The sequence below is a fragment of the Denticeps clupeoides genome, chromosome 14 (genome assembly GCF_900700375.1).
Source record: "Denticeps clupeoides chromosome 14, fDenClu1.1, whole genome shotgun sequence".
NCBI classification, from domain to species: domain Eukaryota; kingdom Metazoa; phylum Chordata; class Actinopteri; order Clupeiformes; family Denticipitidae; genus Denticeps; species Denticeps clupeoides.
In genome coordinates, this window is record NC_041720.1 from 9,781,431 (window position 1) to 9,797,151 (window position 15,721).

Here is a 15,721-nt window from a genome sequence, read left to right on the forward strand (position 1 = left end):
TCCAAGCATCAGTGTCAGCATTTTTGGGGCACGCACCCAGTCACCTTTCATAAAGGATGTTTTTTTCTTTTCTTTTACCACATTTTCAATAATTACAGTTATGTGAGGTCTGTGAGGACCTGAAGGAACTGAGGAATAGCATTAACTACATCATTGTACAATATTATTATTAGGCTGTCAGATAAATGAATGAATACATGGAAAAATAAAGTTTATTTATATAACTTTATTTATGATGTACTTTAACATTCAGGACCCAGTATGGTATGGTACTGTATATGTTGTACATTTCAATACATATAAAATTAATATACTGACATACAAATAGATAGCTTTGAAAATCACTGCATTTGTTTTTCGGCCCAGAATTAAAAATTTCCACTGTATATATAATGAATATAGTGTATTTACTATATAATATAGTGTAGTCTTGATGGTGTGTGTCAAAATGAAAAACATGGTGCAGAATTAAAGCTAAACACTGGGCCGGAGGTGGACGGATGACAACAGGCACACAATAATGAGAAGAGGAAGTCCAGACTGGGACTGTGCAGCCTTGCTCCTATGGCAGTTAGAGTGTGGAGGTCTGACCTCCGCTGTTAGTTCTGGGGGAGGAACCATCATGCCTTGAACCTACATGAAAGAAGAAAGACGTCCAACTAAGTGTCATCATGACATGAAATGTAAAATGGTGTCTTGTTAATTGGCCTAAAGGTCATAATATGGTTTACATCATTTTCAGGCAACTTTCTAAAAATTGTCATTTTAAGGTACTGTTTAAGTTAGAATCAAAACTAATTAATTACATTAACTCATTACTATCACTACATTTAAATGTAATCAGATTTCTAATTAAATCTGACAAACTTGTCAATTAAACTAAGTTAGAAATACATTTGATTTATTGGTGGTTTCCAACCACCAGTAATTTGTCCAACAGTGATCATTTTTATAACCATCAGCCAATCAGTGATGTTCATGCCTGGTGGATCGTGGATGTAGACATCATGATTCTGGATGACACCCCCTTAATAAAAATTGAGGCTGGTCTCTCACAATCATGATTTGATTGATTCACTGCGACCCATCACACTATGCACCCCAACAACATGTGACACCCTGCCATGGTCTGTGTTGAGTTCCCCAACTGTGTTGAGTTCCCCAACTCATGGGCCATTCTTTCTGTATGTATTTTTGTTATTTTCTTATTAAATGACATTTGCCCTGATGTTGAGTGTCTGTCTCTCTCTCTCTCTCTCTCTCTCTCTCTCTCCAGCCAGCAGGGTTTCTCCTCTCCTTACCAGTGATTTGTCAGCCAGCAGTATGTTAAATACCATAAAAACAATAATTTTTAAAAATTATTATTATCATTATTAATATTATCATCTAGATCAGGGTGAAAGTGAAGTGATTGTCATTGTGAAACACTGCAACGCTGCACAGAACAAAATGTGTCTTCTGCATTTCACCCATCACCTTGGTGAGCAGTGTTGAGCCATGAAAGGCACCTAGGGAGCAGTGTGTGAGGACGGTACTTTGCTCATTGGCACCACAGTGGCACAATGGTGTTTTGGCATTCGAATGGGTACTTTTTTGTCTTTACCTGCTTACCAACCACTGCCCCAGGGGCCACCAACCCTGGTCCTGGGAGGCAATTGTCCTGCACATTTCTGTGTTTACCTTCATTTAGTACACATGATTCAACCTCTGTACTCGTTATCACATGGAAATGTCTAAGCTGTGCAGGGTTGGTGACCCCTGACCTAGATGTTCTAATTTTAAATCTGGCAAAACTAATTACCCTAATGTAAAGCAGTTCTCAGGTTAAAACCAGCCCAATGTTAACCAAACCATGGAACATACATGTAGAATGAAGACTGGTATGTGAACCACAGATCCACGAGTCTCAGTTTTCATAGTAATGGACTAAAAAACAGAGCTCAGGAGGACATGATTGGCACTGATCCCATAATCCCTACATTTCCCACCGTAAAAGAATGCACGGTCTTCAGCAGAAGACAGATATTTTAGGAGTAATGACGTCCGCCGTGGCCTGTACGGGTCTTCACTCACCGACCACTCCTCTTGACCTCGTTTGGAACAGCGCACATTCATCTTCAGCTGCAGCACCACCTCGTTGAAGGCCTCCCCCCTCTTCTTCGACCACCTGAACTTGTCCATAGCCTCAGTGAAGGACAGGTTGTTGTACCTCTTCGGACTCTTGATCACAAAGGGCCAACTCCTTTAAAGAGGTCAGTGAGGTCAGCAACACACTAATTTAAAATGACACCGAGACTTTTATTTATGGGTGACGGTGCAAAAAAAAAAGAAAAAGGGTGGGGTTTTTGGCTATTACATCTGTTTAGACTGGAACCCTGTGCGCTTTTCCAAATCCCCTTCAGGAAGCACAAAGAGCCTGGCTACAAATGTCAGGAAACGTCAACATGTGTGTGTGTGTGTGTGTGTGTATAAATATATATATAATTTTCTGCAACCTGTTTATTTTCTATGATTGAATTGGAAAAATAAGTGGAAGATGGAAAAAAAATATTTAGTGTACAAGTACAAATAATTTGAACCCAGACATGACCCAAAATAAGGAGCACACCTGCAAAGACATAGCCTGTTTGAATGAAATAATTACTGTTTTCCTTCTAGCCAAGATCTAAGTATACTGATGAGAACTCATTTTTCGGTATTTGATGAACAGATAAGATCTACAAACGCTCACATGTGCAGCATTGGGTTTTATAGAAATTACTATACCAGAAACTTGACAACGTCCAAGTTCAATCAAGCAGGACAGAATGGTTCTGAGCAGTGCAAAACTTTCATCAAATTTCACCATGTGGCTGAGTGGAGTAAGTTTAAGATCAAGTTCCAAATGTCTGACGAGGCATGAAAAAACAGGAAGGGACATTGAGCAATAGTGCAGCCAGCAACCGTAATACCAACTAAATGCAACACGGTTGAGTTGACTACATGCTGGCAGACAGATGAGTTCCGCCAGTATTGGGCTTGGGAACAAGAGCATAGGAATTCCACTAACAATCAAGCTCTAAAGCGATGGCTTTATTTTAGGGTAAATTCTGGAAGATGTGCACTCTACTGAGTATGACATTTATATTAACATTTATGGCATTTATCAGATGCCCTTATCTAATCAGTAGTTACAGGAACCCTGGATACCCTCAGGGATAAGTGTCTTGCTCAGGGACACACCGAAAGTGGGGTCTGAACTTTTGTTTTACACACTAGACTACTACCACCATGAAACAGTACATGAAATGTCAATGCAAGTTTCACTGTCAGGTAGACAGTTTTGCAGAGATACTTTTTGCATGGCGGCTTTCAGCAGAATCTGAGTCAAGTCACCATCCATGAAAAGGGGTAACCCACCCCTGCTACATTTACACTACGGCATTTATCAGATGTCTTTTATCCACTTACGTACATTTACATTTACAGCATTTATCAGACGCCCTTATCCAGAGCAACTTACAATCAGTAGTTACAGGGACAGTCTCCCTGGACCAACTTAGGGTAAAGTGTCTTGCTCAGGGACACAATAGTAGTAAGTGGGATTTGAGCATGGGTTTTCTGGTTCACAGGCGAGTGTGTTACCCACTAGGCTACTACCACCCACCCACAATCCCTGGCTTAGGAGGCCAGTGCCTTATTGATCAGTAGTGACAGGAATAGTCCCCCTGGAGCAATTTAAGGTTAAGTGTCTTGCTCAGGGACACAATGGATTTGAACCTGGGTCTTCTGGCAAATGTCTTCAGTTGCTACTACCCCCCACCCCTGCTATTTTCTATTTACCCATTATGGTGCAGGTCCATTAGACAGACAAGAAAGGCAGAAAGCAAAAGTGAAGAGGGTAAATTAGAAGGAGAAAGCAGCGTGAACATTACCTGACTGGCATCTGGATCTCTTTAACTCCAATGAACTTAAGCTGGCCTTTGATTTCTGGGAGGCTTTCACATCTGGCCAGGTTAATTCTGGGATAGTAGAGCAGATAGCTGAGGCACATCTCATCCCTGGTGCTCAGCCCCCCCTGTAAACAGGATATAACGATTAGCTTCATGCAAAAAATGGACCAAAACAAGCCCGAGCCTGTTTCATACAGTAAATGTGAAAATGCCCAAAATGTATGTATATTTTATTATATATATTTTCCCTAGTTTCCCTGCATGACAGAAATGAGCTCAGGGACCACCAATATTTCACTGGCACTTTTCAATAAGATGGCCGCAACATTTGTGCCTCATGCATTTCCAGTAAAACTGGGGTTGCAACTTCTGAACCATAAAGCATCTCCAGAACAAGGGCGGCCCGGCTCCACAGCCGCACTCTGCAGTTATGTGTTGCGTTTGATGTCTCCGTAAGAAACCGTGCCAGTAGCGGCAAACAGCCACCCATCTGGGCTCCCGGGCCTGTGTTTACACACAGTTTCTAACACACACGTCTTCAGACAGCAGTTCAAAAAAGGTCTTTCAGGCTTGTTCCACCACCACACTGCAATTCTGTCTCAATCCCAACCATGAAGCACGATAGTAACTTTTAGACTGATAATTCCAAAATAAATGAGTTTTTTGTGTCGGGACATAACCGTGAAATTTACAAAAGGTTCATGCTCATACATTAGTGGGGCAATCTGTGCTTCATCATAACCCTTAAATCTACCAGCAGCTAATAATGTTAGATTAGATTATAAATCCCATACTCACCCAAGTCATCTGTTTCCTGCTCTTTGTGTTATACTTGCACTCTGTGATTAAGTGATCTCCCTAAAAGAATGAAAGAGATTATGATGAGTTGATATTGTTTTTTAGGGATGGAGGCAACATACTGCAGTCTGCATGTAAAAACTACACCTCTTCTTGTTCTGCTCACTTCCACAAGACTGACCCCACTGAGCCACATAGAGATGAGTGGCAAATTAAAAGACGTTTAAAGGATTGATTTACTGGTATAATGCAAGGCAGAAAGAAAGGTCCTCGGCAAGTGTGACCAAAAGCAATAATTAACTCCTTTTCCACCGATAATAATGTCAGTTTAGCGATCAGATTACCACACAACTACTCCATTATGGCAACAAGGCCATTTTATGGTTAGGTTTGTCACTAGATGCTTGCTAGATCCCCTTTTGCTAACTTTTCAGTCTACAAAGATTTTTGCAATAAAGAAGAAAGAACCAACAGGCAGTAAGAGCCTCTCCTCACTGAGGGCCAGGAACTCCTGGAAGTTGAAGTCAAATTCACTGTCGTGTGCCAGTGGCCTCAGCTCCTTCTGGCCTCTGAAGTGCCGGGTTCTGATGGCACGTCCGGCCAAATGTGCATGCAGCAAAACGGCAAACACCCGAATGCCGCTTGGCATCTCGTGATCTAGGGACTGAGTAACAAACAAGGACAACTGTGAAACCGGAATCTACAATTGCAATACAATTGTAATATTTCAGATATTTATCTGCATGAGGCATCATCAATCGATTACCAGACCTGTGCATCGAGCCACTTGAACACAATCTGACAACTCCATCTAGTGGTGCTTCCTTATATGACACTGACTAGTGAAAAGCCTTCACAAGGGTTAAAGAGTTTGCTGACTGATATATATATATATATATAATGATTTGGACATTATTTGATTACTGATGTATGAAAATGCCACTGATCAACAGGCTAAGGCCTAGAACTACTTAAAGGTCCCTTATCATGAAAATTTCACTTTGTCATATTATTTAACATTAATACAACTTCCCCTACCCTGTCTGTTTTGCTGTTCAGAGACCAGACGGTCGAATTTGTCCACTTAGTGTATCATATGGGGAAAGGTTACGTTCTCATTCTCAGGCTTTTTCCACCGAGAGAATTTCCCACCCCTCCACTAAAAAAGGAACTCCATCGGCTGTACAAAATATTGTGGTTGGTGAATGGTGTTGATGACATTATTTACGCGAATGCCCCCTTGCTTACATAGGCCCTCCACCTCCACCATCCAGCTTCTCTCCACCTCATTAACATTTAAAGCTACACACACCAAAATGGTGCGTCCTGGGGAATCTTATTGTGGGATTGGCTAAAAGTGGCTGTAATTCTGCACCAAGGCTAAATTTCGGAAAGAGACTTCAGATACAGTATTAGGGGACCTATATTAAAAAAAATTCACATCAGGGGACCTTTAAAGTCAATAGACCACAAAGTCACTGATATGTTAAATCTTACTGTATATTTTCAGAATTCTGGTATGAAATAGTCTGGTATTCTAGCTGTAATAGTTCCTATTTAGTTTGTAAACCGGACACTCAGCATTAAACATTCATTTCATGCAGTTGCTGTTTGCTTCTAGTTCCATATACCTCTTGTAGACACTCCTGTGTACAGTGACCTTCTGAGATGTATTCTTGCATGCCAGGGGGTAGCATGTGGTACAAGCTGACCCACACACCGGTCTCAATGATCCCAGCATCATAACGACGCAGGTCAGAGCTATAGAAAAAACGCAGACCAGAACTGTCCAGTATTCCTGAGGATGAGATTCAGCGTCTCATTATTAATTATTCATTTAAATTACACTCAAAAGTGCTGAAGCTAGAAGGTTATGTAAACGGTCAAATTTCATTATAATGAAATAGTCATAGCAGCATTTGACAAAATCACTATAGCAATATAGTCATATTTTTTAAAAATCTACCTTGATGGAGAGCAGGGTTGTCATAGTGAATCTCCATCAGGACAAAGAATGGGTCTATTGAAGTGCCAATGGATAGACCGGCGTGAGGTGGATAGGTAAAACCCTGTACAGCAAGAGAGATAAAATGTTTTATTCCTAATGGTAGCCTCAGAAAAAAGAATACAAATATAAAACATATAATTTAACAGATAAAACAAAATTAATCAAGTCCAGGTTTCAAATGTCTTTGAAGAAAACTGGTAACGGGGAAACACGTCCCAGAACCATGTGTCATAAGAGAAATTTTGCTGATGAACATTTTTTTCTGACAAAGTTCATTTATAAAGTGAAGTGATTGTCACTTGTGATACACAGCAGCACAGCACATGGGGCACACAGTGAAATTTGTCCTCTGCATTTAACCCAGCAGTGGGCAGCCATGACAGGCGCCCGGGGAGCAGTGTGTGGGGACGGTGCTTTGCTCAGTGGCACCTTGGTGGATCGGGATTCGAACCGGCAACCTTCTGAGTACGGGGCCGCTTCCTTAACTGCTGTGCCACCACTGGCCCGCTCATTTGTTTTGACTATGATCATTAACTCATCACCTAATGCTAATCTATATCTATTTAACATCACTAATCTCAAAAGAAACATTAAAAGACCCCAGCACACTTACTTTCAATCTCTATCAGTTATGACTCCAAGGATTTTACCTGATTGCAGACAAGTGTAAAAACTGTCATCTGATGCCTAACTAAAATTTTAAGTTTCAGAGGACGTCCAGATTGTCCCCTCTTATTCCATTAATTTATTAGCATGTTTTTAAAGGTATTTGCATTTGTATATCTTGGCAGGAGCATGCAAATTGGGCCTTAAGCAGGCACCTGAGGCACCTCACTGGCGAACAAAGCGTTTGCCAGTGTTAACGGTTGAAAAGGGTGCAGGGAGAAAAAAAGATGTTACCAACCTCACCGCCAATTGCCCAGGCGAACACTACAGTTTCACAAGTCTGAAAGGAATCTGGCATATTTTGATGGTAGCACTCGTGCCCTGTGCCGAGGTCATCCTCGTCCAAATCTCTATCACACTGGTACAACAAAATGTGGTGCACCAGGTTTTCGTGCCCCTTTTGAATCAAAGGCTCGATCTGGGGGAAAGGAGAGAGAGAGAGAGAGAGAGAGAGAGAGAGAGACAGTCACGATACTGAAAAACAATCAATATTAGGAAAGCTTACATAAAAGTGTTTCCTGTCATCACTAGCCCACCCAACCTATCCTGAAAAGGAAGCAGCTCTGCATGGAGGAAAAACAGGATTATGCAGGCAAATGTAGAGCTGGAGGCAAAATAAGGGATTTCTCTCCCTTTTCCATTATTTTTGTTTTCCCACACGGCGGGTTCCCAGCTTGAACTGCAGCCCTAAATAAAGCAGACCCCCGCAGAGTGAACTGTGACCTCACACTGAGAGGGATTCTTTTCAAGCTGCACGAATTGGGACCGAAATATGGCATCAGACCACGGGATAAATATTTAAACATTCTTTCTTCTCACTTTCCTTGCGGCGGATTTATTTTGATTGAGGAGCCGTCGCGTTTCATGTTTGGATCGGATCATACTGTGCTTTTTTTAAAGGGCAAACATAAATTGGTCTTTGGGTGGTTCTGACAAACACATTGTCACTGCTCAGTAAATTCCCACTTGTAGTCTAGACTCATATATAAAAAAGCTGGTTTTATCAGAGAAGCTGTGCTGTAAATCTAAAAATGGTATTTAATAAAACACCTGGGCCAGCAAAACGTTCTGCTCTGTTATAAAACAGCAGATCTCAATCATGCTCCAGGACACACACCCAACACGCACGCCCCACATCTGGTTTGGAAAAAATTGCACCAATTGACAGAAGGACCACAAGGCATCTGGCTGCTACGATACAGCAGCTTGTGTTTTATATCATTTCTGCACCCGCACTCATTCTGATATGGGGACACTTAGTTATTTTGTATTTAACAATAAGCTGTCTGTAGATGCTAATGCATGGGCTTAATATGGAAAATGTCAAGTCAATATTTTTTATGTGACCCAGTCACGTGACCAAAAACATCTGGTCTGGCTAATGGGAGACACAGACAGCAGCACAATGTACCACAGTGTCCTGCTGCTGCTACCTAATGCAGACCATCTTCCAAGACAATTGTAGACATTATTGGTTTAGAAGAGTACAGACATATGCACGCACAAACCGACTTTATCCTCCTTTGTGAGGTAATTAATATTTAACAGATGTAACAGATGTGGCAGCAGATGTGGAACAGACGGGGCAGTGGTGGCCTAGTGTTTAAAGAACTGGCCCCGTAATCAGAAGGTTGCTGGTTCGAATCCTGAACTGACAATGTGCCACTGAGCAAAGCACCGTCCCCACACACTGCTCCGCCTGTCATGACTGCCCACTGCTCACCAAGGGTGATGGTTAAAAGCAGAGGACACATTTTGTTGTGTCACCCTGTGCTGTGCTTCACTTTCACTATTAGAAATTAACAGCTACCTATATAATTGACTTTTCAAAATAAAAACGGCATAAAAAAAGCTTATGAGGACATTGAGCCCCTAGTGCTGGGGCTCAAATGCACACACACACACACACAGACAGACAGACAGACAGACAAACGGGGCCATGTGGAAAAAAAGACTGGGATGTCTCATTTGTCTGGAGCTCATCATTTGGCCCAAAGAACAAGCAGGCCAAACAAGTGGCTGTTGCCATGGGAAATAGCAAACAATTAACACACCGAGCAAGGCATCAAGCCTCGTCATGACTAATGGAAGCCATTCGGCTTGGGTTCTGTAAGACTGACGGTCACATGATCAAAGGCAAACAGGGGCAGGGTGATCTGTGACTGTCTACAGCTGCTGTTCCTTTTGAAACTGAAATGAACTTTCTAAGTGAAGTCTTACCTTCCTTAATTAAAGTGCACTTCAAAGACTCTCAGGCTTGGGAAGCAGATTTAATTATGTGCTGGGATATATAATTTAAAAAATGAGCCAGATTTAAAAAAAAAAAAAAAAAAAAAAAGCAATTTTCAAAGAATAAACAAGGCAATAGTGTGTTTCATGACACTCAGAAAGTAAGAGGGGAGAAGAAAAAACACACACGCATCAGAGAGAGAAGAGGAGGTGACACACATATGAAAACCCATGAATCAACACGGGTCCTGGCGCCATCAGACGGAGGTAAATAAGATGTGGGATGCTGTCCCTTACTGTTACTAATTTCAAGGCGTCAAGTCCTTCTGGCACCGGCACAAATACTCTGGCTGGTGAGCTCTAATTCGCTGAATCGACAGTGTGTGCGACGTGGCCGTCTACAGTTTTAAACCGAGGACGAGGCGAGCGAGAGGCTTCCTACTTACTCTGATGACATGGTGCTTTTTCTGCACCTCTGGGAACCTGAACAACTGACACCAGTATGTTGTGTCTTTGCTAGGTACAGGTACCTGTCTTGAGAGATAAGAGGGGGACAAAAATTAAAGATTTTTTTATTATTATGAATAAAATATATTTTCGAGAAGAAAATAACTTTATATTAGTGCCATTATGGTGCACGCGTTTAGGGTTGATGTTTATCCAAGATATGCACTTACGAATTCCGCAGGTCAAAAAAACGAGTACCATCAGGAACAGCAGTGCCCTTCGCCGGGTTGAGCAACCGAACACTCTTCCTCCCCCGGTTCACTCCATGGTACATGGGTCCCAGAGGACCCACATCCTCCGAGTGGTATGCCCAGATCACTCTCACTGTGCTTTCCTGGCCAGAGGGATAATTCAGGGTTTCAGCATGGCTTTGTATAGCACAATAGGGGCTTTGCAATTCGAAACAGTACATCATTGTAGCACCCCAGGATGAGTCTGTGGGACCACGGGGGGTTCAAACAGGCATGGCTGAAAGCAAAAGAGCTTCTCACTGAACTTTTGGGTCACTACATTTTAGACAAATGTAAATAATTTTCAACTAAGTATTTATAATTTAGAAACTGTTATCAACTGGACTTGTACAAAATTTCTAATGAAACCAACGATCAACAAATTACAGAATTATAGAAAAATATTGTCTACTTTAAAGATCATCAATACAACACGAGGGCAACATTAATATGAACTTTTCTACTATTAAGAAAATACAAAAAAACATTTGTATTACATTTGTTCTTAATAAGTATTTATTGTGATATTACAATAAATTTGATGCTCTAGTGAATGTGAACACATACAAAAGATACAGCAATTAACACCACAGAAAATGAACATTCTAGAACTAGAAGCACAGAGCAAAGGAAACCACAATCCTGCCCAAACGTTCTTGTTCTAATGCTTTATAAATTGAACATAACGAAGAAGAGGTGCAGATGAGTAAAACCTCAGAGTACCTTTGTTATGACATCATGGCATTACAACTAGTCGCATGGGCCTATGTAACTAGTTAATTTCATTCTGAATACGGATGTTGTTTGTTATCGACTGGAACCTGCTGTCAGCTCTGCAGTCAAGGGCATGAGTTATTAACAATATTCAGGCGTACGACTATGGGGGCCATGGTACCACAGTTTAAGAAGCAAGGCTCTATGATTTACTTTGCATGATTAAAAATGCCTCCACGGGACTAATATCAGATGCACTATATCTAGGCATTCAGCCACTATAGCAAGTGCATACATACCTCAAGCACGACTGTCAAGTGTTCTCACCTCATCTCACCTTTTGGAAAAGTTGATGGCACGCCTACCGTTATGTCTTTATCGTTTGGGTCACATGTGAGCAGGTCCCTGCTGAAGCCAAGGACAGTGTGGGTGTCATTCTCCCATGCATATTCCAGTCGGTAGCTCTGCTGGGGGTCCCTGTGCACCATTCTGCTGGCGTCTGCAAAATAATCCTGTTGAAAGCATGTAGGTGAAGCACTGTATATACATGGCAACCTACATGAAGCCTATGAAAGCAAAACTTACTTTCAATCAACCAAAGGTTTCCACAACAAATATACAGTGGACTACTAAAGCAGAAAGAATGCTAGAAAATACAGAAATTCACAATAAATAAACGAATAAATAAAAAAATCTAATCCCAATCAAATAGAGGTTAACAACAGCCCATTCCCTCCTGTTTTTATTTTCTTTAAGGAGCAGTCGTGGCCTAGCGGTTAAGGAATTGGCCCCGCAATCAGAAGGTTGCACTGAGGTGCCACTGAGCAAAGCACCGTCCCCACACACTGCTCCCCGGGCCCCTGTCATGGCTGCCCACTGCTCACCAAGGGTGATGGTTAAAAGCAGAGGACACATTTTGCTGTGTCACCATGTGCTGTGCAGTGTTTCACAATGTCAATCACTATTTACATCTACATTTAAGGCCTTCGGCAGACGCCCTTATCCAGAGCGACTTACAACGTGCTTTCAAGTTACCATCAATTAAGTGATCAGTTCTGATTCACTAGAACCCCCAACTATGAATACAATCTTTTTATTCACTATGTTGTAGATTCTGTACACAAGTTCAAAAATAAGAAACTTACAAGTTAATCTAAATATTCTTTAAAGAGGAAGGTCTTGAGCTGTCATTTGAATAATCATAATTAACATAAAACATAACAACACCTTTTTTTTCCCACCCAGTCAATTACACAGCACATTATCCTGTACAACAAAGTACCTGTTTGTTGTTTGTTGTCATGATTACTTTTTATGGGTCATGAAATGGGGTATGAGTGTGGTATCCCAATACTGTTTCAACCTTCATTTGTTTTGGATTCTGGTACAGGCTCCACCATCAGAAGAAAGCCGACCACGTGTTAATTAGAGAGCAACTGATGGAAAAAATAGTTCAAAGATCCTCCATATAACATGAGGGAGACATTAATATGAACTCTTCTACTGTTAATGCACAAAGAAACGTGTAACAAATACATTTGTATTTCATTTGTACTTATAAATAAGTATTAATTGTGATATTACAATAAATGTGATGCTCGGGTGACTGTGAACACATGCAAAAGAAACAGCACTTGACACCAGAGAAAATGAACTTTCTCGAGTAAGAAAGCGCAGATTCTCGGCTCCGTCAGAGGAAGTTAGTTAATCGATATCGCGGGAACGGAGGCTCTCGCAGCTGATCGGTACCTGCAGGTAGGGCCTTCCGCCGCTCACGCCGCCGATCACCAGATCCGACCGCGCCATCGCGCCGCTGGGGGAGAAGCCGAAGCCCACGTACCCCCGCGTCGCCACCGCCACCTCGAAACTTATCGTCGCGCCGTCGAACCGCCACTTCACGTCGTATTTCCCGTCGGCGTCCAGCGCAGCCCGGTGCTTGTACGAAGTCTCTCGGGAGAAGGTGTTTGGAACGAGCAGCGTCGCGAACAAGCAAGCGATCAGAAGTGGCTCCGGCATATTATCATTAATAATAATAATAATAATAGTAATAATACATTTGATATGTATATATGTGTGTGTGTGTGTGTGTGTGTGTGTATCTCTGAGCGGAGTTCTGAACTGGGATCGCGTTTGTCTTCTGATGTCCATGTGGGGGGGACTGGATCCCGACCCGCTTTCTTTTCCTCCCACAGAAAAATCTGTCCCAACTTGCGCTGCGGTCCTTTGATCCGCAGAGACTCGTCCCACTCGCGTCACCTTTCACTTTAACTCTGCGCTCCGCGTGCAAACGTAATAATTATTATAATAATAATAATAACACCGCGGCAACGAGCGTCTCCCCGAGACCTTTAATTTAAAGAAAAGTCTTGTTCTCGCCATGTCTGCGGGGATGGAAGCGCGAAAGTTGCACTACTTCCGCAGAGCAGTTCGTGGATTCATAATGCAAGATCTGATTCGGGAAGGAAGATAAAGGGGCTTTATTTCGACCGGCATCTGGCCAAAAAAATTTAAATGGTATTTGAAATTTAAAACAATATATATACATTTAAAATAATATATAAAGGTTCATTTTCCGGTGCAGTCTAATGTCGCAAAGGCTGCTTTTCAATCGGGCCTTTTATGTCGGCAGCATCCATTAATTAGAGGTGGCTGCAGTTCCACGTCCGGCCACTGGTTTTTAGTTGGAAAAACGGGAGGCGCTGTGGAGCTTATCTTCATTCTCACCCCAAATGTGATGATTAGAAATCAGAAATATTCAAAAACAAAAAACATTTTTCAAACGTATTTAATTGTTCACAAAATACATTTTGTACTAAATACAGTTATGCTCATCTATAAGTGTGAAATACATTTTATTCATTTTAATGTCATAGATTATAATATCGATGAAATACCATAAATCACATAAATGACCATTCATATTTGATTTCGACATTGGTGAGTAGTGCTCTGATGAGTGCACTTTTTGGCCATTTCGTGCATCTGTGAGCCCAAAACGAATAATTACCACTGTCAAAAGTAGTGTTCTCTATACAGGGTATTCTTTTCTATACATTTAAATTTGAATACTGTATACAATATACAATATACATTGGAGGAAGAGAATCATGACGATCATAAAGATAAAAAAAAACAGGTGTCACAGCAACATAAAATGGACAGATCACTGCTAATTTTTTTTAAGGACATTGATCAGTGAGGAGTCTGAGCTGCAAACCTTTAGTGTAAAAATGAGTTTCACACATTTTTGGAACCAGGGGTAGAGCAGTGCATAAATGATAGGGTTAATGGTAGAGTTCAGGAGTAATACAATCTTTGTGGCAGCGACAGCATCATCCATTGCACGCTTTTGACTGTCGCCGGAAATGACGATGCTTATGAAGTACGGCAGCAAACACATTAAAAAAAACAGCACCAGGACCCCGAGATTCTTGGCCGCTTTTGTCACTGATGCCCCAGGGACGTGCTGGGCACCCTGCTTGCCCCCCAAAGCTCTGTTCTGTTCTCTCGCGCACCTTATCGTCTTTGCATGCTTTCTCACGATAGAGAAAATGGCGAGGTACACAAGAGTGATGACACTACAGGGGAACACGAAAACAAAGAAAAAATCCACAATGGACCAGTTCTCGTCCACATAAAAACCACACTCTCCGGGACACACGCTCATGTCCATGGTGAAATTGCCGCTGAAGTAGAAGTAAACGAGGTTGTAAGCGAACGACACCAGCCAGTTGGTGCATATGAGCAGCGCGTTCAGCTTCAGAGTCATCTTGTTCGGGTACAGAAGCGGATGGCTAAGAGCATAAAAGCGGTCGAGGGAGATTAAACACACGTTGTATATGGACACAAAGGTGAAGTGCAGAGAACACATCCCGTAGAAAATGCACAACTCCGTGCCCAGGTGCCAACACATGTATGTGCTGGTGAACTGTACTGGGAGCAGAATCATTCCAACCAGCATGTCCGCTACTGCGAGGGACAGGATGAGGAAGTTAGTCGGGGTGTGGAGCTGCCTGAAATGAGATATGGAGATGATCACGACCAGGTTGCCGCACACAGTCAGAGAAATGACCACTGCCTCGAACAAAAAAAGGAGCACGCTGGAAGTAGTAGGCCGGAAATCTGAACAGGAGGCGTTGGCGTTCCATAGACACAGATACATTTCTGCGTTGCAGCTGCCCGGCAGGCCCTCAGAGCATTATGGGTCTCTCCTGTATATCCACTCCCGATATTTAAAGCGCAGGGGCATGCCTGTTTATGCGTCGTGATGCACCTTGTTTTTTTTTAACGTCTAATTAGGAACAGATTCATGTGTGACATGTTCGTCAGAGGGGATTTACAGAAAAAATTATGTTTGTGCATCTATCTGTAAATTACTTTTTTGTCTGCCAACAGGGAGTGTACAGCAAACAGCAAAAGTAATTTCATATTAAAGCAATTCACATTAAAGTAAAGGTTTAAAGTAAACCTCAACCACAAACATTGGAAATACTGTCCTCCTGGACATGCAGTACAAACAGGACATTAAGCACATTCAGAAAGATCAACAATGAGGACAAATAGGGTTATTAAATCAATATGCAATATGTATTAGTGTCATGATCTGGTAAGGAAGGGGTAACTCTGGGTCTGGGGTT

The 15,721-nt window shown here is 41.9% G+C and overlaps 2 protein-coding genes across 2 annotated transcripts; both read right to left on the reverse strand.

The window, feature by feature from the left end:
- Positions 1-259: 259 nt before the first annotated feature.
- Positions 260-13,315, reverse strand: moxd1 (monooxygenase, DBH-like 1). The gene is made up of 12 exons (XM_029002325.1): positions 12,834-13,315; positions 11,450-11,596; positions 10,311-10,474; positions 10,080-10,167; positions 7,643-7,822; positions 6,697-6,799; positions 6,362-6,528; positions 5,203-5,394; positions 4,731-4,790; positions 3,915-4,057; positions 2,074-2,242; positions 260-633 (listed from the first exon to the last, which is right to left on the reverse strand). Exons 1-12 carry the CDS (start codon positions 13,230-13,232, stop codon positions 475-477), a joined length of 1,971 nt encoding a protein of 656 aa, XP_028858158.1. The 5' UTR covers positions 13,233-13,315; the 3' UTR covers positions 260-474.
- A 938-nt stretch (positions 13,316-14,253) lies between these two features.
- Positions 14,254-15,246, reverse strand: LOC114763671 (trace amine-associated receptor 7c-like). The gene has a single exon (XM_028953433.1). The coding sequence runs from the start codon at positions 15,244-15,246 to the stop codon at positions 14,254-14,256; it is 993 nt and encodes a 330-aa protein (XP_028809266.1).
- Positions 15,247-15,721: the final 475 nt, after the last annotated feature.